This window comes from Mastomys coucha, unplaced genomic scaffold (genome assembly GCF_008632895.1).
Source record: "Mastomys coucha isolate ucsf_1 unplaced genomic scaffold, UCSF_Mcou_1 pScaffold6, whole genome shotgun sequence".
NCBI lineage: Eukaryota > Metazoa > Chordata > Mammalia > Rodentia > Muridae > Mastomys > Mastomys coucha.
Window position 1 is genome coordinate 30,830,866 of NW_022196912.1, and position 27,397 is coordinate 30,858,262.

Here is a 27,397-nt window from a genome sequence, read left to right on the forward strand (position 1 = left end):
GAAATCCACCTGCCTCTGCCTCCCAAGTGCTGGGATTAAAGGCGTGCGCCACCACCGCCCGGCATTTAAAATGATTCTTACAAGGGAAATTCTAAGTGAATGTATTGATAATGTACTTGCTCTAAAATTTAGAAGTCTTTTTTTATAGTTTCCTGTTTAGTCTTTCTAGCCACTCTCTTCATAACTGACCAAATGATTACTTAGTTCTTGATAGCCTATAGCTTTTGTTTTAAGGAAAGAACTCTTTTCATAATCTGTAAGTAAAAGACATGACTGATAAAGGTACCTTCATAAAAAATTTGAGAGAATGTTTACCTTTTACAAACACATTTTAAAAATACCTCAGATGTGGTTTTCCATTTGTATTGAAAGGTTTAGTGTTAATATCATTGATTAAACACAAATATAAGGGAAAGTATTCATTTTTTACGTTGTAAAGTGTTTTCATTAATGAGCACTCATTTTAATGTTATCTAGGCTATCAAGTACTAGCTCCAACTGCCTATTATGATCAGACTGGTGCCTTAGTGGTTGGCCCTGGAGCAAGAACTGGCCTTGGAGCTCCAGTACGATTAATGGCTCCAACACCTGTCTTAATTAGTTCAGCAGCTGCTCAAGCTGGTAAGTATGACTGACATTTTTAGAGATTTTAGATACTTTTCTGAATAGTTTCAAGAAGTATCTGAAATTATTTTACAGCAGCAGCAGCAGCAGCTGGAGGAACTGCAAATAGTCTCACAGGCAGCACAAACGGTCTGTTTCGGCCAATTGGCACTCAGCCACCACAGCAGCAGCAGCAGCAGCAACCAAGCACTAACCTGCAGTCTAATTCATTTTATGGGAGCAGCTCTTTGACTAACAGCTCCCAAAGCAGCTCCTTATTTTCTCATGGACCTGGCCAACCTGGAAGTGCATCTCTTGGCTTTGGAAGTGGTAGCTCTCTAGGAGCTGCTATAGGCTCTGCTCTCGGTGGATTTGGCTCATCAGGTAAGTTTGTTTAGAAACAAGTGTACTTTGCTAAGTGTACTTGAGGTATTTGAGTTTTTAATATAAAGACAAGCAGTATAACATAGTGTAGGAGGGATAGGAATAAAGTATGGGGCGCTAGTTTAATTTTACAGAATTCCTGTCAATCTTTCAGGCATTTATAAATGTTCAACTCATTCTACCAAGCCCATACTCGCCCTTCCCCCAGCTTTTAAGAATTGGGTACTCTAAATTTTGCTAATCACTGTTTCTTATTCCCCATAATGTTGGAAGTAAATACATGGCCATCCTAAAATTTAGATAATTTAAAAAGAACAATAGTCATTATTGGATGGTACAGTCTTACTAGGTTTGGGTAGCTGATTATGGCTTTCTGTATTTGGCCTAATAGCTAAAAAAAAAAAAATGTTGAATCACTAAAGAGTCCCATAAGAAACTACCAGTATACTTAAATAATTTAGCTTTTTGTCATTAAAAGTAATGTAATAGATTGTTTCTTACTTGGATTAAGAAATCGTAATTTTAAAACAGCCTCACATTAGCTAAGAACAGCATACTCTAGTTCTTTATATGTAATTGATAGCCTTCAACAGAGCACAGATACGAATTTGAACTTCAGGGATTTTTCTAAAGTCCTTAATGTTTATATTTAGTACTCTTAGAATCCCTAATCATTTTCCATTTGTTTTCTTACCACTTAAGGTTTTTTTTCTGATGTGGAAAATGATAGAATTGATCTGGGGGTTTAGCTCAGTTGGTGGAGTGCTTGCCTAGTATGCACAAAGCCCTTGGCTTGATCCATAGCACAGCCTAGACTGGATGTGGTGGAGTAAGTTTATAATCCATTTCTTAAAAAGGTAGAGTTAAAAGGATAAGGATCAGAAGTTCAGAGTCATCTTTAGCTTTACAGTGAGTGAGCTTGCAACTAACCTAGCTTCATGAGACCCTGTCTCCCTCCTGGAAAAGAAATAAAATGGCAGAACTAATGCAGTACTAGTTATCAGGTGCTTGCCATTTTTCTGATGTGTTTTCTGGACTAATTCATCTTTGTAGTATAAGTATATCTTTGTAGAGCAGCCGTAAACTTGTAGGGAATAAAAGGCACTTTCAATTTCAAGAAATATAATAAAGGAATGCTTTACTTGCCTTTATTTTCTAAGTAATGACTATAGAGTATAGGGCAAATCTGGTGAATTTGGACTTGTTAACTTTCTTAAATTTTTTATTTTATGTGTATGGGTGTTATGCCTGCATGTATGTCTTTGTACTACATGTGTGTAGTTGGAGGTCAGTAGAGGGCATCAGATCCTATGGGACTGGAGTTGGTTGTAAGCCATCACATGGATGCTGGTTTAAAACCGGTGTCTCCTAGAAGAGCAGCCAGTGCTCTTAGACATTGAGAAAACTCTCCCGCCTAATCCTTTAAATTTTCTACTTATTTCCATTCCTTTTCAAGTTGATTATTTTTATGTCCAGAAGATGCACTCCCATGAGGACTCATTCTTTGATTCTAACCCAATTGAGACATTATTCCGAAAGAATCCTAAATGTTCTGAGCAAAACAGATAGAACATACACTTTAAAATATAAACATCCTGGACATAAAGTAGTTTCTAGATTATAGCTATTGTCCCCTTATAATCCTTTGGGGGGGAACAGCTTTGATAAACTCCATATTCTTTTCTCTAATGTATGCTATTGATGCTCTGGTGCAGATTTCTAGATCACTCTACTCAGTTGTTCTTCAGATTCCCATCTGTTTCAGAGTTAGGAATTTCCCCTTACCTTAAGGCACTCTTGCCTTACTCACTTTAAAGCATCACATGCTGAATTTGATGCCTGGTCTGGGAAATAGCCATTTTATCCTGCTTTTAGGAACATTAGGATTAGGCATATAGCTCAGGGTTAGAGTGGTTGTCTAGTGTGCATTAGGCCCTGGGTTCAATTCCCAGTATAATATACAAATGAAATTAAAAATTAGTAATTAAAAAGTAGGGAGCATTACACTTGGTACTTATAACTGCCTCCAGATAATTTTCATCTTCTCCATTCTTTTTGACTTTTTGTGAGAGTCCATTCAAGTACTATACGTATGTACTCTTAAACCTGTTATTGCCCTGTCACACAATTGCATACATAAGTGGAAGCTAAAAAACAGTTGTCTGTTTTTACATAGCTCTTCTTACCGATATGATAGTTTTCTTTTTGAGTAGTATCAAACATGCCAGGCAGTGGTAGCTACTCTAATGTAACAATTAAATCATGCTTTCTATGACCTGTTAATTCTAAAGTAATATTTTAATTGAAAATTTGTGATTTAATATCTTAATGTGTAGTCGATGAACGAGTAGTGATTCCAATATTTGTCTACCTACTTAGTATCTTAGGTACATTTTGTTTGTCAATGTTGCATGTAATTTATAGACAGGACAAAATTTAGAGAACCTCTTTATATTTTGAAGTAATTTCTGAATTTTTTTTTAAAAAACGATTTATCTTGATTTCTCTTTTGGGGGATTACATTACATGTGTCACAGCCAGTTTCTTTTGGTTATTTGGCCAAGGAATGATAATGCTGCTACTCTCAAAAGAGCAGATACCCTTCCTTATCAGTTAAATTGCTTATTAAAATAAATACAATATGTAATATACATTTCAGTGATCACTTTGACAGTGTCCTTTTAAATTAGCATATTTGATATAGCACATATTGACATTTTGCCAACACCAAACAAAAACGGTTTATTACATTTAGTTTTACTATTAAACTGCATATAGCTTCCTTGCTGATTCTAGTTATCATATGTAAGGTCTTAAAATGTGAAATGTTCCCTGAGACATAGCCAGTATTGTAGAAACTGCATTGGATGCTATGAAAGTCAATATTGCAGTATATAATCTTTTGCCTGTGCATTTGTCACCAACTCCATCCTTCTTTTCTGTATAGGTATTTGAATTTGACAAAACCTGGGTAATCATGGTTTCTAGCTGTTAGAAGCTCAACTTGGTTTACTTATTATGTTCTCTAATTGTTTTCTTTAATCCATACTAGGTATTGACCTACTTATTATATATGTGTATGAGTTACTTATATATGGCTTGCAATATAAAAACCAAGATTTAGTAGACTTTACAATTCCTTGGAAAGAATTGCCATATTGGTCCGAATATAGAGCTTGTTGTTATTGGGGAAAGGAGACCTTGTTCCTTAGGTGAAAAATGTTACATGAAAGGTATTTGGTTAAAAGGAGACTGATACTTCAAAATAAGAAGGAAACTTAAATTGAGAATATTGGTTATAAATGAGTCTTGAGATAGAAATTTGGGACATCCCTTTTACATCCTCAGTAAAGGATTTGATTGTGTACGTGCATGCTTGTTTACAGCCAGATTGTTTTTCCTAGCATGCACTCATAGCTAGCTGAGGGATAGGGAATCTTCTGAATAAGGAGCTCAGGAGACCAGTTCTAGAATCTTAAAAAATGAAAGATTCTAAAGGGTAAGAAATACAGGCATGTTTTTAGTGTGGTCTAGTAAAGAGAGGCATTAATTTTCAAAAAAAAGTTTGGTGGTTGGAACTTTTCTATTTAACAAACTACATAAACAATACTGAGAAGTTAGCGCCCACTTGTTTTTCACAGCCAACTAGTAATATTCGGGCCAATATGGGCTTTATTTTGAACACAGATAAAATCTAAGTCTGATGACTGGTGAGGGAAATTTATGAATACTCCATTTATTAATATAATCTTTTGGCATTGAGTTGAAATCTTAAAAAACAGGTTCCAGACATCAGGATAATACCAAAGTAAACCTTATTTGAATTTAATCTCTTTTATGACCTAAAACAGACAACTTTGCAATTCAGAGTTTATAAATCATACCAGGGTATTAAAGCACAGTAACTACATGTGTTGGTGGTAAAATATGTGTGAAATAATCATATAACTGCTCTGTTAAGGATTGCTTATTTATTGGGGTGCATTTATACCCTTTTATGATTAATAAGTTGTTATATAGTTATCACAGTAATTATCATCTCCATAATGTTTCTAAAATAATTATTGTGATCACTTCTATTATTGCCCAGCAAGAGTTGGTTGGGGATAGGTTTTATTCAGTTAACACTGTATGTAATTAGGGTTTTTTTTATTTCTTCTTCAGTTGGCAGTTCTGCAAGTAGTAGTGCCACAAGGAGAGAGTCTCTATCTACTAGCTCTGACTTGTACAAAAGATCTAGTAGCAGCCTAGCACCCATAGGGCAACCATTTTACAATAGTCTGGGATTTTCCTCCTCTCCAAGTCCAATAGGCATGCCTCTGCCAAGCCAAACTCCAGGACATTCACTTACGCCACCGCCATCACTTTCATCACATGGATCCTCATCCAGTTTGCATTTAGGTAAAAAAAAACCCAAAACCCTTTTTATTTGTATGTATACATGTATGTGTGTTTGTGTGTGTGTTTATAATATATGTAAAATATTGAATGTTGGATAAAACATGCCAAATTGCTTTTGCTTTTAGATACTAGCCTTTTGAAAAAGTTCTACTTCCTGAAATTCAATGTGAGGGTCTAATGTACAGTAAGGTAAAGACCCTCTTTTGTATTTTATGTTTTTTATGACATACAGTGGTGTATGTTTTCTTGTCTGTACTTTTGATTTGTGTGTTCTAGAACATCTGAAAGTCAAATATATACATGATAGTGAAAGAAATTTTTACTGTCAAAAGTTTTTGCACACCATAAGAAAATATTAGTTATATAGTAGTGGGGTATAAATAATTTAGTACAGTATTGGCCATTTTACCACAAGTTATATCAGTGACTATCAGTTAATGTGTGTGCATTAGAGAAGTTGATAGACTTCTCTTTTGAAAATGTTAAAGGGGAAAAATGTTTTGAGCGTGTTATATTCCTAAAGGTGAAACATTTAGAACTTTTATTTCTATCTCTACTTAAAAATTATCCTCACCCCCAGATTATTAAATTGGTGGCTATCCTTTATTCCTCTTCTAGGAAGTATTTGTCCATAAGGAAAACAGTATATTTTGAAGAATTTTTTTGACATTATTAGCTGTCTTATCAAAGAGTTCTGCCATTAAAAATTAGGCTACAGGTTTTTGTGATTATTTTTAAGTACAGCTGAAACTAAATGGTTCTGTTGCTTGGAAGTAGTTAAGATATCTTGTGATTTTTAAAAAGTAATATTATTATAAACAGACTACATAAAAGACTCTGGTTCTGGATCCCAAATTCTGAAATTTTTGCTCTTTGGAAGACTTGCTCTTTTGAATATGTACGAGTTAGTTTATTCGGATAGTGTCCTGAGGTCTGCCTTACATCCCTGTTCATAGATTTAGCATATTTACCTAGTTTATAGAGCCTAAGCCTCTGTTATAACTGTCTTGGTCATAAGAGCTGTTTGGTAAGACATGCCTTTGAAATGTATGTAGAAGCTTGGGACATAAGAACCATAAAAATGCTGGGTGTGATGGCACATGCCTTTAATTTTAGACAGAGGCAGGTGGATAACTGAGTTCCAGACAAGCCTGGTCTACAGAGCTAGTTCCAGGACAGCCAGGGATATACAGAGAAACCCTGTCTCGAAAACCCAAAAGCAAATTTAAAAAAAAAAAAAAAGAAAGAAAGAAAAAGAAAAAGACAAGTATATACCAATAGTTTTGTGTTTGTTAAAATTATATTTGTTGTGTCCTGTCATCTTTTCATAGGTAAGTTGCAGATCAGATTCTGTTAACTGTTACTGTGTGTGTTTGTTTACTTAGAACCTATATAAATAGACTCGTTCTATATAACTTGCTAATAAATTGAATATATGTGACTTTTTAGGTGTCTGTAATTACACTACGGTGTGGATGTGTCTTTCTCTTTTTTAGACAATAAAGAATTTAGCCTAATTACTTAGAGAAGGAATTTTAGTCACTTGTGGGAAATCACATCTGAGCAAGAGTCCTGTTATACCCAGTACTGTTCTGTGTTATACCCAGTACTATTATACCCAAAGCTTCAGTTGGAAATTAGATGCTCAAAGTCATTCTGATTTCAATGAGTAATTACCTGTAATATCTTATTTTGTTAACTCCCACTTTCCCCTAGTTCTAGTCATGTTACTAGAAATGTTCCCTCGCCAAATTGAAAATAATCTATTCTCCATTTTTCTTATGATTCAATAATGATGCAAAGCTTCTATGCTTTGTGACATTAAAAAGTATTTTTTTTTAAACAAGGTATTGCTATTAAGGCCTGGCTGACCTAGAATTTGTTGCATAGACTAAGCTTACTTCACATTAATGATGATCTTTCTATTTTTGCTACCTCAGTTGTTTAGAAAGTGATTTTGAACTCTGTATCATTAGATTAGATTTCTCTGAGTCAGTGTCAAGATTGCTGATATGTAAAACATTTTGTGCAAGTAGAATTTACATATTTGATTTTATATAAATCATTTTATTTACTTGGCCTGTAAAAGATTCATTCTTCCCTGTGAGGACATAGTAGTATGCATTTGTAATCCCTCCTACTTCAGAGGACATAATAGCATGCATTTGTAATCCCACCTACTTCAGAGGCTAAGATCCAAAGTAAAGTTAGTCAGGAAACTTAGCAAGGCCCCTATATCAAAAAGAGTAACCCCCTACTTTACTAGAATTAATGAAAATTAATTCTCGGGTTATTCTTGACTAAGATTTGAAGTAATGAACATATAACAATTATAGTTATCAGTGGTTCTTGGCATCAGCATTCCCAAAGTTATTGATAAGGCTTTAAAAACTCAGTTCTCCTTTTGATTATGCTAGCTGTCTGAATCCCACAGAAACTGCCCAAAAGCAACAATCTGCTTGTAGAAAGACTTTCTTTTCAAAGAGTAAATATTTAATAAACAAATATCATTAGACTTGCTAGGGTCACTTTTATTGGAGAGCTATTTTAGTTTATAAGATTTGAATATTTTTAAAATAAAAACTTAGATTTAGAACCCATATTTTTTAATATATTGAGCTTAGAAGATTGAAAAATAGTTTTAGCTTCTCAATATGTAGTATAAAACCAGGTTTTCTAACACTATACCTATAACATTGTTAACATACTTTAGTTTCTTATTGACTGATCTGCTTGACTGGCTTAACTATCAGTCATTTGAGTCACACTCTAAATACATTACCTTTGTTTGTTTTTTTGTTTATAGTTGTTTCCCCACCTTTTTCTTGTTTTCTTTCATTCATTTGTTTTAAGTTGTCCTGTTGAATTGCTCACATTCTTGAGTTTGCTGCTTGCTTCCCTATGGTGGTGGTAAGCATATGCCTACTTCTTGGTATTTCCCGTAAATGTAATTCTGTTCTAGAAACTTGGTTAGGTAATGATAAGTAGGCTGATGTGCTTCTTTTGGCAAGGTGTGATTCTGGGTACTTTCTGTTGTATTACACTGAATCAAGATACATATGTTGTCTCTTCTGGGAGATTGCCAATCTAGACTACATGATGGCCATTGCCTAAAATATTTCCTCAGGGGTTATGAAAGAGTGTGGCTCTAATGTTATCAATATAAATTCTCTATTATGAATTTTTCTTTATAACTTATGAGGTTACCCTAAAAGTGGTATTCCTACAGTGGTTCATTTTTTTATTTTCTAACTCTCAGAATAATTAATTATTGTCAGTTTTAAACAATTAGTTGTACTATGCTTGGCTCCCTTAGAGCAATTCTATGTCACAACTTTTTAGGTGAGGGAAAACAAAATCTGTTAGTGATTTCTAATTTGCCTAATGCTTATGGTCTTAATATTTGGATTAATTTGGGACTTCTTAAGTATAAAGCACCATTTTTCATGGTCTTCCTTGGTTTTGCTAGACTAAATGACTTAGATTAATGACTAAATGCTTGACTTCTCAAGATATGTGCCTCCACCCCCAAGAAAAGAGATATTAAAATGTGCAGTATGAGCTTTGAACTCAGTGATATTAGTTTATTGGAAGGTGGCTCAGAATTGTAAAGATTCATTAATGTTAAGTAAGTAAATAGGAAAACGTTAACTCTGGATCACACATTTCTAGAACTTACTATTCTCCTAATCAGAACATTTTATATTAAAAGATGGGGCATTACTGTTAAGATCTCCCTCCTACCCACCCTCCTCCTATTTAGTAGTTATTTGCTAAGAATTGCTGACTTTGACAGACTTATTCAGGTTTCCTTTTAGAGGAAATATATAAGAGTGAAATATATAAGTATGGTCAAGTTAGTTGTAAGGCTGTCTTCCATTTTTATGTTTAAGTATGATTGTTAATAAAAGTATAAAACCAATATGAAATATTTTGAAGTGTTAACTAAATAACATTAGTCTTTTTTTCTCTAAAACACCTTCATATTTGTCATCCTTAATGTGGACATTTGACTGGGTCAATGATAAATCCATTTAAAACAAACAAACAAGTAAATAAGCTCCTAAGACTGATAAGAATAACTGAAAGAATTGAGGCCAGCCTATAGTTCTGACCTGAAGTGTGTGAGTACTGAATTATAACTAGCCTTTCAGGAAGTAATATTTACATTATCTTGAAGATCTTGTTTCCTAAGTTTTTTTTTTAAAAATATATTAGTAGATGTCTAGATTCCTTTCTCAATTTAGTTATTCTTGAGATTTCCATGAGAGATACTCTCTAAGCACCTTTAAAGTTCAAGTATGTACCTTCTCCAGCCTTATATGGGCAACTCACAGACAGGCTGTAGAATATCACATTCAGCTCTCAGAAGATTGTATATCAGTTTTCATATATGCTAAGGTATTGTTGCAATTCTTCAAGATGTCTTGCTCATGGGAGGGTTACATGTAAAGAAATTGTAAAATTGTCCCATAATTGTGGGGCAATTTATGATTGGCTTTCTGCATAAAATTTTGTTTTTATAGCAGGGTCTTATAGGGTTTTATAACACTGTGATTCTAGCTGGCCTAGAACTCACAGAGTTCTGTCTCTGCCTCCTGAATACTGGGAGTAAAGGTGTGCACTATCACACATGGCTGCACATAAAAATTTATTGTTTTGGTTGTACTGCTTTTAAGGCTGAATGATCTTTTATCCTTATAATTTTTGTTCATTATCTAGTTATTTTCCTCATAGTTAAAATCAGATCACCAACAGCAATAAGGGGGAAAGAGTTTATTTTAACTCATGGTTTGAACGTATAATCCATTATAGCAGGGAGTCATGGCATCATGGTAGTTGGATAGCTGACTGCAGAGTCAGATTGCAGAGAGACATGACTAGTTATGCTAGTTTTGCATGCCCTTTTGTTCATTCTGGAAACTCAGAATATAGAATGGTGCTGACCACATTCAGGGATAGTTTTCCTCGGATAAACCTCCCTGGAAACACCCTCCTAAATAAGCCTTGAGGTCTGTCGCCTATTGGATTCCAAATCTAGTAAAATTGACAGTGAAAATTAAGCATCGAACCCTTTAAGCAATTTTGTGACATTGGTTCTAATATTTGTGAATGTTGTCTTCAAATAATTTAGTTAAAGTGATTACAGATTTAAGACAGAGTGCTTGACTAATCTACTTGGGCAGTTGATCACTAGAGGCACATAATTAATTAGTACAAGTTGGGCATCTTAACCAAAACCTGAATCTTTCGCTGGACTCCAAAGTCTGTTATTTTGGAACATTTCCACTCAAATTATCAGCCTCAGAATACTCAACATTGAACTCCATCTACATAAATACTCTAAAATCTGAAAAATGTAAGCCTTAAGCATTTAGATGAGGAATTCAGTTGTATAGATTTGGGGATGTGGAGAGTTAAGAAATAAGTTTGTAACTGATTGGCAGTAAGTGTCCAGTAGTAGAAACTACACTTTCATAGCACATTCCTCACTGCATTTTCTAGTTCCTATATGAAAAGGGGTATCATGAAAAAAAAAATAATTCATGGTTACAATTTGCCTCTAAGGGCATACTTGATATTTAACTCAAGGATCCCTTAGATTTTCATACAAGCCTTTAACTTTGTCAGCCGTCATCTTCCCTCATGTAGTTTCCCTCTTTTTGCTATGTTCCATTGACCTTAACTCTGAATCATTACATCTTTAAGTGGAGGAGAGGATATGTGGGACAAGAGTTAGAAAAATAGGTCTTAATTTTTCTGTTTTAAAGTGCATGTTCACCCTTAGAATATTTTATAGGTGAGCATTTGCTTTAAATTTATTTGACTTTTCCAGTTTTGTTGACCTAATTATGATCATTTACTACCACTTTATTATTTTCCTCTCTTTCCATTGTTCCTCTTTCCATTTCATTTTATTTTCGTACTTTTTGTGGGTTGGAAGACTGAAAGTATTACAGAGGTACCAACTTTCTCCTATTAAATGGGTGCATTTAATGTATTGGATTTTTTTTCTTCAGGTTTTTTTAGGAAGAAATTTATTAATGGGTTTTTGAAAATCTCACTCGAAAAGTATAACCAAGAATACTCAAATAGTCTAGAAATACACTTAAAAAGAACTTCATAGTGTCAAGTATCAAAACTTAATCGTAATAACTAGAATTTTTGACATTAGTACAGACAAATAAGAGTACCCAGAAATAGATATGCTCATCTAATTACCTTATTCATGACCATAATTGCTACTCTAATGTATGAAAAAGATGGTCTTATCAGTGAGTTGCCTTGGAGTAATTGTATGTCTGAATGAGAGCAGTGAGCTTTGATTCTTGTTTCATACCCGCCACACCATTTTTAAATGAACTGGTTAGTTTTCAGTCATAAAATAAGAGATAAAACAATTTTTTGGTTGTGCCTGTGTGGTTTACTCATATACTTCTTCTCAAAGGATTCTTTTGTAATATCTGTCTGAATAAATGAAAAGGATCTTATTCTACAACTTTAGAATCTTAAATATTTATATAATAATAAATATAAATAGGAAATCTTAGCTTAATGTATCGTAACTTGATAGGAAAAGTGAATTTGTTAGTGTTGTCTTTAGACTTTTTTGCTTGCTTATTGACTAAATATAGCAATTTCAATACAATAAATCTTAAATGATTTATTACTCATTTTAAAATTATTAATTGATATGAGTCTTTATAGCTTTACAAATACTCATAATTGAGCAATTCATACTGAGATGAATTGCTTATTCAGTGTCTATCTTTCATGTAGTTTATTAACTACTGCTTTAGATTTGGTTTGATGTGGTTTATGATTTTTGGTAGTCATAAGAATTGAATGCAAGACCTAAGAAAAGTTCTGAACATTTTAAATTTATCCAGTATTGAATACTTAGTGTGATATATTCTGGGTGAAAAAAACCCTCTGCCTTTATTCACCATCATCAGATTTGTACATTTGTGACCTTGTTGCCTTGCTTCATTAATGTTTCTGAAATAGAAAGGTAATAATTCTCCCCAATAGAAACAATAGCTTTCCTTTGTAGTTTTTATACTAAGTTTGTTGCTAGGAGGTTTGTAGTTAGGATTGTTTTTAGGTTTATTTTTCCCAATAAATTGCAAATAAGTTACTTCTATAACTTGAAGAAGTGTTAGATTCAGCTAAGTAGTCTGGAGTCTCGTATACTCTTGGAATCCTAGCATTTAGGCAGGAAGATAAGTAAATTCAAGGCCAGCCTGGGCAACAGTTTGTTGTAGCAGATTGGGTCTCAAAAAGTTGTGGATTTCAGATTTTTTTTTAATTTGGTATGTATATAATTATTGTACTACAAAATCAACATTTTCTTTTTGTTTTTGTGGGGCTTTTTTTTGTTCTGGGTTTTTTGCTCTGTATTATATGTGTATAGTTGATTATTATTATTTTTTAAAGATTCTTCTAAGCTTGGTATGTCTTTCAAAATACTATCCCAGTTCAGTCCTTTACCACCACTTAATAACACCAAGGGAGAAAAAAAATGTGCTTGTGTGTACTCAAGACACAGTTTATATTCATAACTTATGGAACAAACTTTGATACTACTAAATACTTGATAATAATCATCGCTTTAAAAAGACAAATCTCAACTCCCATAATTTTCTAATCCCAATCATGAAAGGCAGCTGAGATGCTGGAGAGATGGCCCATTGGTTAAGAGCACTTAAGAGCTATTGGAGAGGACTGGATTTCAGTTCCCAGCATCTACCTTACTATCTCATGTGTCACTCTTGTTCCAAGGGATTGATGCCCACTTCTGACCTTTGAGGGCACCAGATGTGTATATGGTGCACATACATACATGCAGGAAAAGTACTCACACCTAGGAAAATAAATAAACGTTTAAAAAAATTTTAAGGCCACTAGTCATGAAATCTTATTAGGAATATTTGGGGAAATAAAAAATAGAGATGTACCTTAATGGCCTTTAAAAAAAAAAAAAAACTATGGCAAGAGGTATTTAGGCAAGAAGTCAGATGAAACCAGGAAAAATTGAAGTAACCTTTATTCATATGTTCATAGTACTTAGTAGAAATCTACCCTACTGATCCTTTTAATGAGGAATGGGCAATTCTTGTGCGCATTATCATAGAAGGAGGTGGTTTTCATGAAAGATGTAGTTTTTGAAACCATACAGAACCAATCCTTTTTGATGGGGTAATGGAGTTGGCACGGTAAGTTTTTGAGGAAATGATGTAATACCAGTCTGAAGTGTGAAGCCTGTATGGGTTGTATGTTAAAACCTGGTCTATGGGAGAGAGGTCTTAAATACCATGTGTGGTAATGATATCATATACCCATTCATTTAATTCAAGCATTAGAGATTATTTGATGTCTAAACTACTTTTAGAAAGGAATCAAAAACATTAAAAATGATCAGTTATTTATTATGTGGCTGAGTTTCTGGTCTGTAGTTACCAAGTGTCTGTGTATATTCTCACATAATCTTCCATTAACGTGACAGAATTGCTACATTAGTGCTTTTATAAAGTCTATTAAGATGGTGGACAAAGTTATACTGCTTGCTCGGATTACTTCAACATTTAAACATGTAGTCCTTGTCTTTTCTCCAAAAAAAGATGTTTAATTATGGGGGACTATATAATTGAAATTTTTAAATATAGTAGTTTATATCCTTTTTAGTCTTTTCCCAAACTTAACAATATTAAATGTTTTCCTTGAAATGCAGCAGAGCATTACTGAAAACATTCAGCATGACTAATGAGTAGGTATGCTTTCTTAATTAAGTTGTTAGCTTCTCAAGCCTATTTTCACACAAATGAAACAAATACATTTGTGTTGCAGGGTTACTAAAATGATGGCATTATGTAATCTGTGGCATTGTTAGAAAGATCATAAAATAATGTTGCCAGTGCAGAGCAATATAGATATATATATATATTTTAGTATGTGTACATAACAGAATTTTAAAATGATATGAAAAGCAATGCATTTGGGTCCTTAATCTGGGAATACTATATTATTGCAACTTTAACAAATTGAAGTAACATTTCTATGTTTTACTGTCCTATCATTCACACTGAGGTAGGTCATATACTCTGTGTTTAAGGATATTAACACTCAGAATTCCCAGTCAGTGAATGAACAGCTAGGTGATTTCACATAACAGAAATGGTCTGAAGATTAGAGGTCCAAAGTAAATGTGTAGATTTGGCTGTAAGGCTTCATAGGTTAACCCCTTCTTTGATCTTCTGGTAGTTGATTTGATTTTCTGTAGATGGAAGATATGGAACTCCAATCTGCCACCATCAAATCAACACATGGTTTCCTCCCTAAAGAATCTTAATCAGTGGTTCTCAACTCTCCGGATGCTGCCACCCTTTAATACTGGTGTAGTGACCCCCAGCCATAAAGTTATTTTGCTGCTCCTTCATAACTGTAATTTTGCAGGTGTAGTATAAATATCTGATATGCAGGATATCATGTAGTTTGGTGATACTTAAAGAGTTAATGATTCAAATAAATGTTTGATGCACTGTACAGTGGGAAATTTAACAGAAAAATAATTAAGTTAGTGTAGATGCTAAAGATAGAGGAGGAAAGAGAATGTTGTCAGTTCACACTCTATCATTAAACTTACAGTTCCTGGTCCTTTTCGTTTCCTTTGGACTCTAAGGTTTCTGGTTTTGCATTGGTATTGGGATCCTCTCTGTACTGTGGCCTGGACTGACTGTGTAGCAATACTGTGTACAATTAGTATAAGTACAGATAATGAAGGATATTGTTTTTGTAAACTACTAAATCTGCATTTTATAATTGTATTTACATTTTTCTGTTGTAAAAGGACACTGTCAAGTACATTAGCTGTTGTTTATAATAGAAACAATTTCCTCATTTAAGTTTGTTTCTGTTAGCTGCCTTTCATTTTCTTGTATGGAATAAACAGGTTGGAGGCTTATGGTTATAGGAATAACTTCATTTATTACTACCACTCCTTATCTACAAAATAATAGCATTTTATGGAAAATATTTTTAATAAAACATTTTCAAGTTTTCTAAAAGTGTATTATACTGTGGGTTTTAAAAGTTTCAGACATTAAAAAATTGACTAAAAATGACTTGTCTTTATCTTGAAATACATCTGACAGTATATTTTTAATGTCGTCCCCAAAAGTACATATTTAGCTCTCAATATTACTCCATTATACTGTGAAATGACCTTTTTTCTGTGGTATTGGGGATAGAGCCCAGGGCCTTGAGTGTGCTAGGCAAACACTCTACCACTGAGCTGCTTCCTGAAGCTTCAAATGAAATTTAAAGCATTCCCATGGCTCCAGATCTGCATTTTAGTAGCTAATTATAACTTTTTAGCTCCAGCCTGTTAATATAATGGAGAGCTTTGTTGAAGCTTATTTGACTAAATTTATAGTTTATGTAACTTTTGTCTGTGGAATAACTTGTCAGAAATACTTGCTGACCACAGCTGCTTTGTTGTAGGAGGACTGACAAATGGTAGTGGTCGGTATATCTCTGCAGCACCTGGAGCAGAAGCAAAATACCGAAGTGCTTCAAGCACTTCCAGTCTGTTTAGCTCCAGCAGCCAGCTCTTTCCTCCTTCTCGGCTCCGCTATAATAGATCTGATATCATGCCCTCCGGCCGCAGTAGGTTATTGGAAGATTTCAGGAACAACCGCTTCCCCAACCTTCAGCTCAGAGACTTAATTGGACATATAGTCGAGTTTTCTCAAGACCAGCATGGTTCCAGGTAGGTGGTTATGGCTTGTTACACTTCTGTTCTTTCTTTTGAACATGGCTACCTTTTAAAAGAAAGGAATCTAAATGTTTCTCCCTGAGCTACATGGTGAGTGAGTGAGTCTGTCTGTCTGTCTGTCTCTCTCTCTCTCTCTCTCTTTCTCTCTCTCTCTCTCTCTCTCTCTCTCAGGATAAAAGAAAAAGTTTTAATTTTGCTTACTAAAGTGGCACATAGTTAATTTTAGGTCAGCCTGAGCTATATCACAAGATCCTTTCTTACATACACACAAAAGATAGGGAATGCAGATGATTTTAGAAAGGTTCTTTTTAGCTTATTGTCTTAGAATTTAAATTTTTTCCCATATAGATTCATACAGCAAAAGCTAGAGAGAGCTACTCCAGCTGAGCGGCAGATGGTATTTAATGAAATTCTACAGGCAGCCTATCAATTAATGACAGATGTTTTTGGAAACTATGTTATACAGAAGTTTTTTGAGGTAAGTACATTTATGTTCATATGCTCATTCAGTTTTGCTAGCAGATAGTTCTAAAGTTGGGCAACAGTCATTTTCAGGAACCAATATACTATTTGATGAGCTTTGTAACTGCAAAGTATTGTCATGTTCATTTCTTACCAATACTATCTTTCAGTTTGGAAGTTTGGATCAGAAATTAGCCCTGGCTACTCGTATTCGAGGTCATGTTCTACCGTTAGCCTTGCAGATGTATGGCTGCCGTGTTATTCAAAAAGCATTAGAATCTATTTCTTCTGATCAGCAGGTAATTGTAAGTTGAGATAAAAATTCTGCAATATTTAATTTAAAATTAAATTTCTTTTACCTTAAAGTCTTGAGGAAAAATGTCCTAAACATTTCTACTAGGCGACTTAAGATCTTTTCATAAAATGTTTCTAAAGCAGAACTTTGATCCATTCACTGCATTCTCCATGGAGTGCCTACATTTGGCAGATAAAATACCAAGTGATACATCTTTGCTATTGTTACCTTTTTATCTGCAGTTTCAGCATGTTCTTCGCTGTTCTAGTGTTTATTTGGGGATCTTCCTACTATTTCTATTTAAAGAATTCTAAATGGCATTTTTATATTCCAGTTAGTATATCATACATGCGTGTATATATACTAAAAGAGTCTAACCAGTGAAGAAACCTAATATTCCTTTTAACAAGATTGACTTCTTTGGTGCTGGAAAGAGCACATGCTGGTATAAGAGAGGACCCAAGCACATGTGGCACAATCTCATACAGAAACACACATACATTTTTTTGGAAAACAGATATACTGACTTGAAAGAAAAGAAATATATATGTTTTGAATGATGGTCTGAATTTTTTAATAATAGACTAATGTAATTTCTGTCACATATTCATTAGACTTCCTTTTAAGTTATGAATCTAATCTTTAAAATAATTTGAAATAGACAACAGTATTGAGAGCAAAGTAGGAGAGTAAATGTTCATTTACCAAATTTTTAAGTATATACTATGGGGCACACTAATTGTTTAGTAGGTTCTTGTGTGATCTTAAGCTTACTTTCAATATGAAGTTATCTTATATGTTCATATGGGAATATAATTGAACAAAACAGCTTACTTAAGTTTATAATAATAATTTAGAAAGTCATTTTTGACTATTTGTGTCAGGTTGACATAAAACTAGCCAGCAAAGAAGAGGTGGTAGAGGGTGTGTGTGGGGGGTGTGGGTGTATGGTTTAATCACAAAATTAAAAATCTATAGGAAAATATTATTCCTGCAGAAGAAATATTTAGTTTTAGATTTATTGAAATATGTCACACTGGAGAAAACCAACAGATTTGATTACTCAAAGCTTTAATAACATCTCTGCCATAGGTATCAGAAGTAGCCTAGCCTTTCCATAGCTGGGCCTTGGGTGTTTGGAAATAGAAGGGCTGATACTGTCTTAATGAGAACTAGCTAATGCATAATTCTTAAACATATTATAAATTTTTATAATACAAGTTATTTCTAAAGTATATTATTTAGACTTTATAAATTAATTTTATCTTGTAATTTAGTCTGTCAGCATAAATCCATGTTGTAGGTTGACTTAGCAGGATTCCTCCATAATTATGTTCAGAGTGTAATTGATTCCTTTAAAATACATTTAGATTGTATATGTGTGCCCATTTCTTAAAAGTAATAATTTTCTGTTTTAATAAGACAGTAAACAAGAAAAAAATGCCCTTTGGTAATTAAAATTATATTGATAATAAGTGAAATGCAGATAACCTAGTAGTTCACTGTTTATTCTATTCTAATCAATTTGATAAACTCATGAAGGCATTAGTAATGATTCCATAGGAATAAAAGATAAAGATGCTAAAGGTCATACAAATAGAACTGTAAAAATACATATTAGATATCTATTCAAAAAGATAGTTGTGGGGTTGAGGATTTATCTCAGTGGTAGAAAGGCTCTGGGTTTGGTCCTCAGCTCCAGGGGTTAATAAAAAAGACAACAATGAAAAGATAGCTGCAGAACATGTACACAGTGAAAATTGTAGTTTAAATATGGCAGGTTCAGCCGGGCGGTGGTGGTGCACATCTTTAATCTCAGTTCTGTGTCAATATTTTTAACTTTGTTCCATATAAGTATTTTTAATCTTATTGGATTTTTTTGGTGAAATAATTTTTAAATGTCTTTTGCAGAGTGAAATGGTCAAGGAACTAGATGGTCATGTACTTAAATGTGTGAAAGATCAGAATGGAAACCACGTTGTACAAAAATGTATTGAATGTGTCCAGCCACAGTCACTGCAGTTCATCATTGATGCTTTCAAAGGACAAGTAAGATTGATTTTTCTTAGCAGAACATTTTATAATTTGAATATTAGCATTCTTTTAAGTACAAGCTTATCCCTGGCACTTTATTAAAAACAGAAAATAGTAAATATAAGTTGTGTGCAGATGAACACACCTGTAATCTCCAGTGCCTGGGAGATGGAAACAAGGCCATTAGAAGAAAGTTCAGTGTCATTCTCAGCTAGGTGTCATGTCTGAGAACCAGAATATATGAGACCTGTGTCAAAAACCTGAATGTCCATTAAAATGTGGGCCTCCTTAGTAAAATCATTAGATAAAAGCAGTTACAAACTTGTTTTCCATAATCCTAAGGGGAAAAAAGACATAAAACTATGTTTGCAAAGGCAAACTTAACTACTGATCAGTACTAAAACTACAATGGTTAATAGCCCTGGGCATACTACTGAGCTACCCTCTCCCAAATCCATTCATTTACACTATCATCCACTCTTGGTCCTATGGCTAGGTTCTTTTTATTGTGTTGTTTGGGCTGTTGTCCTGAGGATTGAACCCTGGGTCTTACACAGCTAAAGTACTTCTCTTGCTCATTAGATTCCTTTTTGATTAAAATTATCTTTAGGCCATCTGGGTGGCTCAGCAAGTAAAAGAAGTGCCATCAAGCCTGATGACCTGAGTTTGATTTCCCTACATCTCACATGGTGAAAAGAAAAACAGACTTCCCTAGGTTGGCCTCTGACCTATATCATAAGTGCTGCAAGATACAAATATTCTGATTATGTTAAATATGGATCTACCACTTGGCCAGTTTAAACTGGGCTTTTTTGTTGTCATTTAATTTGTCTCATTCGATGATTCAAAAATAACAGAAAATGTATGTTTTCAATCCTTCTATTTATTTCAAGGTATTTGTGCTTTCAACCCATCCTTATGGCTGCAGAGTCATTCAGCGTATCTTAGAGCACTGCACTGCAGAGCAGACCTTACCCATCTTAGAAGAGCTTCACCAACACACAGAACAGTTGGTACAGGTATAAGTCCCCTAATAATTCAAGTTGTCTGTATTTTGAGGGTTTTGTTTTGTTTTTTGTTTGTTTTACATTTTTAGAAATGTAATTTGCTGTTAAACTGTAAAATTGGTGAAGTGAGGAAAATTTATTGTATTCTCTTGATTCTTCTAGAATATTAGACAGTTGACTTACACTTTTTCTTTGTCATTATTCTTAAGGTTTGAAAGTAATTTTTTAATGTCTGTCATAGGATCAGTATGGCAATTATGTTATTCAGCATGTACTGGAACATGGTCGACCTGAAGACAAGAGCAAAATTGTTTCTGAAATCAGAGGAAAGGTCTTAGCCCTGAGTCAACACAAATTTGCCAGGTATTGCAGTAGTTAGTTCTCCCAGCTCTTTCTATGTACTTTTCTAATAGGCCCAGAATTAAGTTTATGGGTGTCAAGTTGTAGGCTGTCCTACAGTAACAATTTCTGTTTTAAAAGTGATTACAGAATGAGATTTTTGTCTTTTGCTTTCTAATAGTTGGAACAAAGTGAAAAGTAAAAATATTTGGCTGTAAAGAAAAAAACTAACAGTTTCTGTGTATATACCTTTAATTTTTAGCAATGTAGTAGAGAAGTGTGTTACTCATGCCTCCCGTGCCGAGAGAGCTTTACTGATTGATGAGGTCTGCTGTCAGAATGATGGTCCTCACAGTGCCTTATACACCATGATGAAGGATCAGTATGCCAACTATGTGGTTCAGAAGATGATTGATATGGCTGAGCCCGCTCAGAGAAAGATAATCATGCACAAGGTAACACCATCAGCAAGTCCGTCTGTGTGACTTGACGGCACACAGACTTTGAGAGGCTTCATTTCTTCACAGTAGAAAACAGTTAAAGCACATGGACAGCTTAGTCCACTCAGTAAAATGATATTTCTATAGGATGATTTCCTAGACATTGCCCGTTTATACTCAGGAATCTTATAAGCTTGTGTATCTGGGTAAGAAAAGTGCTTGTCTTGTCTGTGACAGTTACTATATCCACTGCAGATCTAGATGGGAAGGAGCAGTATAAATTTGAAGAGCATAGCAGTTCCCTGGTGCACTATTTAGTTTCCCTTGTCTGCATATGATACAACAGTGGCTTGTTTATTTCATGGGACAAAAAGAATGTTTAAATGCCCTTTTAAATATTTTCAAGGGATTTTTATGGCTAAGGAGCTATTTTTAAATTAGAAACTAGGCAAGGTAGATAAACTTGACACCAAGCCTGAAGACCTGACTTGAATCTCCAGGACCCACACAGTGGGAATCAAGTTGTCCTCTGACCTCCACATACTGTGACTTGCATGTGTACACACACATACAATTAAAAAACAAACTATAATAACTTAGATTTTTTTACAAAATTATTTTTCAGATTCGACCTCACATTACTACTCTTCGCAAATACACATATGGCAAGCATATACTGGCCAAGTTGGAAAAATACTATTTGAAAAACAGCCCAGATCTAGGGCCTATTGGAGGACCACCAAATGGAATGCTGTAAGGACAAAAGAGGAGATGATTTAACCATGTTCAAAGAATGGGTTTTCTTTGTGAATTATCAAAACACAATTCAACTATGAATTTTTGATTTTTTTTTAAAGCAAAACTATTTATTGACTTTCTTCATCCATTTGTAAATTTTTAAGGTTCTTGTGTATATTTAGGGGGTGGGGGTGGTGAATTATAAATTATATTCAACCCTGAGTGGAGACCTATCAGATTGGATTTCTGGTGAAGCACAGAATGCCTGTATATGATGTAACTGTGTCCCCCCCCACAAAAAAAAAAAGGAAAAAAAGTTGTCGCATATTTTGTAAATTTATACCTTGTAAAGTCACAAAAAATAGTTTTTAAAGGGAAAAGTACAATATTTTAATAAACTGGCTTGCAGTCTGGTAGGTCTACAACCCCATAGCACAACAGGTTTATAGAGATGTATATAGAATTATAGTTCTTATTTTTTTCCTTTGTGTGAAGCCTTTTATAACAGATTAACAATCAACTGCATAAATATTATTAATATTTTAAAAAGAAAGTTAAGTTGTATTTTGGTAATTCACAAACTATCATGCAAAGAAAAACTCAGACAGAAAAGAATAAAATGATTTGAGATAACATTATTTACAGTGGATGTGGTTTTAATAAAATTACTGCCCTATAATGTCCCTGACAATGTACAGAATTGTATATACTTATAATTGTAATGAATTAGAAACAAAATCATGGTGGCACTTCCATTCAGTTAAAACTGCACTGAATGAAAAGTTAAGTTTCACACTAACTTTTCAATTTGGTTTGCAACAAGAATGGATGGAGATTTATATTTTGTTCTAATTATAGAATTCCTAGACTGTTGAGGAAGTGTTGGTTTATTCTGCGTTTTCATAGTAGATACATAAAGTAGGAACCCGATGAGGTGAGAGAGGCCACTGAGAATCGATAGCTCAGCACCTACGCATGATTGCATATTCAGAGAGCTTTTTTTCCCTTCCTATAAAATCAGCGCATTGTGTGTGTAGGGGTAGATTGTAAGTTTACAATTTGAAAGCAGATCTTGTTTCAGTGTTTGTTATGAAAGCCTTGCTCATTCCGTAGTGACTTTCCTTGGTTGTACAGGTGTACATTTGTAAACCTTCATGCTGTAAATGGAATCTGTTTTCTCTCTTTGGGAAACGTTTGCATCTTAGTGTGCATTTCCACCCCTGCCCTCTTAACCTGGCAATATAGTGTTGCATAATGTAAATTTATTTCTCCAAATTGAGAGTGATTTTTACAAATTTTTTATCTTTATATGGTTTCAGAAGTATGAACCAGCTTTCTTTTTATTATTGTGGGAAACATTTTGTTTTATAACATAGTTGTTGACTCTGTTAATAATGGACATGCTAGGATCTGGATCACTTTCAATTGAAGTCAGGGTATTGTGCATAATGAATAGAAAGTATTGGACTGAGATTGATTACCACAGAGGCCAATGCTTTTTCCATCTTTAAATGTGATGTGACTTTTTTTCTTTGTACAGAAGAGTACTGTATTTTTGAATAGCCTACTCCCAAGTAAGAGCAAATCTGTATGATAACATTTTTTTCCCTCTGGACATAAGACATTATAACAGTAACATGATGTACATTTACAAGCGGCCTTATGTACATTTCCCAACAATCTTTTTAAGGCAAAATTGTGACCATATGTGTATAATTAAAATCATTTTTAATCCTTTGCCTATGAAAATATTTTGGAAAAAAAATTGCTTTGTATATTCAGTTTCTGAAAGATAAAGAAAGTGCTTTGTATTTTGTTGATGTCAGTATTTTGTATAAACTTTATGTTGACCCACTTATGTTCAGTGCTGAAAACTGAAATGAACATGCTGTTTCTGGCAGATGAATAGTAGAAGGGATTTTTTTATTTAAGGTCTGCAGAAGAAAAACAATCAGAGCACAATATTGAGTATAAAGATTCTATCCTTGTGTTACTCATATCATGAACCTTAAAATTTGGCATGAAGTTTGGGGTGCCAGGAGTCTTTCACATTGATATTGAGTTACTCTAGCTTTCTAACACAACATTCCTTGGTGAGGCCATTAAGCCTGGCCATGTGTCACCATTCTCGGTCACACTGGTTCATCAGCATGTCCCTGTCACAGTAGCAGTATTCTCTCTCATGTAGAAGACTCCCCTTTTTATTTTGTTTTGCCAGCTTCAGAGTGTCTTGGCTCTGGGTTGAATCTAACTTCCCCTCATCAGCCCATAGTTTCGGATCAAAGTTGTCCGTGTTAGAGATTAGTAACAGCTCTTCCTACAGAAATGCAGCCCATTCTGGTTTGTCCTCACCCTTCCCTTTGGATGCCCAGGCAGCTGTCACTCGGCTCAGAAAAGTGGCAAGTCCTAGAGAAAGTTATGTGGAACTGAATCCTCCTCTAGCAGTCCTGATTCATACTTCCCAGTGCTGACAACCCAGTTCTCCTGATTCTTTTAGGCATATTCTAGAAAAATACTTGTTCGTGTAGAAAATTTATGATCTGCCAGTTTTGGTGCCCACCCTGATTCCACCTTCTAGTATTTTGGCATGGAACTTTAGAAAAATCTGACATTTCAGAATAAAGACATCTGATTGGGCAGAATCCACGTAGGCTTTAACTCTTGAGTGTCTCTTTGATGTAGATTGTTTCTGGACCAGTTTGTCTAAGTCCTGGCTCTTATTGGCTCAAATGAAATGTTATCTTCACTTTGTATATTATGTATAAATTAGAAATGAAACGTGTGAATAACATTGTATGAAATAAACCTGGTCTTGTGTTTTTCTCTAGATAAAACACCCCTCTGTATCTCTGTCAAGATTGCCTGATTACATCACTTAACATCACACACACAAATGTGTGGCTTGCTTTCTGCATATACTTGAGACTGTTGTAGGAAAATGCACATTGGGTTCAAATCTGAGTTTAAGATCTACCTTACTATTTCCAGACTTTGTAAATTTGGTTATCAACAGCCTGTGTGCCCTAGTGAACTAAAGATTTACTTTGTATTTTATGTATATGTGTTCTGTCTGCATGTAGATCTGCACGGCAGAAGAGAACATCATCACATTATAGATTGTTGTGGGCCACTATGTGGTTGCTGGGAGTTGACTTCAGGACCTTAATTGCTGAACCATCTCTGCAGCCCCAGGGTTTGATTCTCTTATGATTATTAGTTGTTTTGTGGGTTTTTTCGATGGTTTTTTTTTGGGGGGGGGGGTTGATTTTTCAAGACAGAGTTTCACTGTGTGTGTAGCTCTGGCTGTCCTGGAACTCTCTGTAAACCAGTTTGGCTTCAGAGAGATCTACCTGCCCCTTGAGTGCTGGAATTAAAGGCATGGTGCCACTCTTGATGGAGACCTGCTAGTTTTAGTTTTTGTTCCTTCTGTACCTGCTGGTTAGGATGCAGTACCTGTTTGAATCTTAAGTGAAGCGCTCCATAATGTTAAATGGGAAGAGGGATGAAACACCATTACACTCTTGCTTATCTCCAAGTTCAGTTTTTTAGTTTTATCTTGGTTTGATCATTGCTATGAAAGCAGTTTTTGGGAAAGGCGACACTCTTGAAATTATCCTGCCTAAGAAAGGGGCTGAGTCATCTCTGTGTCCTCAGGACATTGTTTGTTTGTTTGTTTGTTTGTTTGTTTGTTTGAGTAGGGAGGGTTGAGGAACTCAGAGGGACACTGTTCCATTGTCTGCCCTTCCTCCTGGACTTGCTCAGGCCTGGGTTAAGGCTTCTGGAATGATTCAGGTGCTCTAGACCTAGGAGTCAGGAGGGTGCAAGGCTGCAGTATTCAGGGTACAGAATAAGGTAGAGATCTGTCCTTTGGTCCTTAAGCTAAAAGCCCAACTGCAAAGCAGGCCTCCTTCATATACTTCCTGTGTCCTAAATATCTTATACATTATGTACATAGGTTTTTAAGTTTAAAAGGTCAGGATGAGTTAGGGATAACAGCTCAATGGTGTGCAACTCTTGGCCCAACATCAATCAGGCCTTTGGTTATCTCCAACACCACAGGAGCACATCTGGGAGAAATGCTTCCTAGTTATAGTAGGAACCTGGCAATTTTGCTGTTAAAAAGCCAGCTGGAGGTGGCTAGACTCTAAGAGTGCTTGATGCTTTGACAGGTCAGTTCAGTTTCCAGTATCCACACTAGGTGGCTCACAACCTCCTGAAACTCCAGTTCCAATGCCTCCTGACTTCCAGGAGCATCCACACCCACATGGTACGCATACATAAATTAGTTGTGCTAGCTCAGCCAATTGGTAAGTCTGAGCATGTACCCACCTACCCATTGCATCAAAATTGGGTTTGCCTAAAGGAAGCCACAGTAATTCAGAAAAACTGCTAATTTAGCTTATAGCAAAGAAAGTGGAAGTAAGGAAAATTTGCCCACTGGCATAAACCCTTCCTAGCATCTCTGAACTTTATGGGAACAGACAAAAGTCCAACAGGGTGGGTGGGTAGGCGGGTGGGTGTGTGTCCAGCCACTCAGAAAAAAAATGCCAGCAAAGTCTTAAACTCTTCTGTATGAAGCACATTCCCCAGTAATTCTTTGACATCCCTGGCAAGTCAAGGTGGTTTTCCTCAGCACACAATGACTACCTTGGTCCTTAGGGTACTGGGCCATAATGCCTCAGAAGTCCAACTGCAAACTCTGACGAGAGTTCTGGAAGTGCTCCTAGGGCTTTCTAAAGATACTGTATTGCAGTTGCTATGATAACAATGACCAGAGCAATAAGGAAGAGTTTATTTGGGCTTAACGTTCCTACTGGGGGAAGAGTGTCACCATCATGGCAGCAAGTACCAGGTATGGTGGCAGGAACAGTTGAGAGCTCACATATCAGAACCCTAAGCAGGGAGCAAGCAGAAAAGTCTTTTAAGCTCTCAAACAGCCATCCCCACTGACGTACTTCCTACAGCAAGGACATACCTGTGGCCCCCCAAACAGCCATGAACTGAGGACCAAGCAAGACAAGCATCCAAATGCTAGAAAACAGGGGTGGGGGTGACATCATTCAAACCACATTCTACCCCCTGACCCCTATAGTCCCATGACTATATAAAACAAAAATGCATTTAGTTTGTCCAACTTCAAGTTTCCGTAGTCTTAGTCTCAATCCTAAGACTACATCATGATCAGTGGTGTACCTGATTGAATATTGGGCCCCACCAGTTTATGGCCACCTGGAACCTATAAATGCAACCTAACTTGATAACAGGTCTTTGTAGTGAAGTCACTCTGTGCCCAAATCCAGTATGGCTACTGTTCTAAACAGGAATTTGGCCAGGTAGTACCTACTCTTTGATCTGTTCTAGATGAGAGGTTCTGTTCTTTCCATCAGACACCAACATCCAGAACCTAGAGGCAGCTCTTAACCATCCTGGCTTGTGATTTTTACTATCACATTTCCCTCCAAATCATAAGCAGCCCCCCCCCCACACACACACACACACTCAGTAGATGTGTTCTCCCAGGGGAGGGGGTAATGTTTCATTTTGTGTTTCTGCCTCTATGGTTTAAATTTTGCAGGGGCGGGGTTTTAGACAAGGTTTCTCTGTGTAGCCCTGGTTGTCCTGGAACTCACTCAGCAGACCATGCTGGCCTCCCCCTGGGAGATCCGCCTGCCTCTGTCTCCCAAGTACTGGGATTACAGATGTGTGCCACCACCACCTGATTTGTTTGAATTCTTTATGAAATGAATATGTCCATGTATTACCCCTGATCCTCCTCTCTCTACCATCCCAATACTAAGATTTATAGGCATGCACCTGAACTCCCAGGTTGTAGTTTTTAAAATGCCCTAAGGCAAGCATGCTGGTGAAACTGGAATTCCAGCTACTTGGGAGACTGATCACTGAGTTTTGAGGCCAGGCT

At 35.4% G+C, this 27,397-nt stretch overlaps 1 protein-coding gene across 12 annotated transcripts in view; it reads left to right on the plus strand.

Annotated features, from left to right (window-relative positions):
- Window positions 1–24,323, plus strand: part of Pum2 (pumilio RNA binding family member 2) — a 79,342-nt gene extending 55,019 nt beyond the window's left edge. For 5 of the 12 annotated variants that reach the window (XM_031356999.1, XM_031357002.1, XM_031357003.1 and 2 more), the window contains 11 exons: window positions 478–621; window positions 700–987; window positions 5,152–5,388; window positions 15,889–16,156; window positions 16,511–16,640; window positions 16,795–16,929; window positions 18,831–18,968; window positions 19,847–19,972; window positions 20,202–20,323; window positions 20,562–20,754; window positions 21,365–24,306. In XM_031356999.1, coding sequence (XP_031212859.1) covers window positions 478–621; window positions 700–987; window positions 5,152–5,388; window positions 15,889–16,156; window positions 16,511–16,640; window positions 16,795–16,929; window positions 18,831–18,968; window positions 19,847–19,972; window positions 20,202–20,323; window positions 20,562–20,754; window positions 21,365–21,496 — 1,913 coding nt within the window. In that variant the 3' untranslated portion in view covers window positions 21,497–24,306. Of the gene's footprint in view, window positions 1–477; window positions 622–699; window positions 988–5,151; window positions 5,389–15,888; window positions 16,157–16,510; window positions 16,641–16,794; window positions 16,930–18,830; window positions 18,969–19,846; window positions 19,973–20,201; window positions 20,324–20,561; window positions 20,755–21,364 lie in introns of all 12 variants that reach the window. The other 7 variants (XM_031357001.1, XM_031357000.1, XM_031357005.1 and 4 more) reach the window with 7 other exon arrangements.
- The last annotated feature ends 3,074 nt before the right edge of the window (window positions 24,324–27,397 follow it).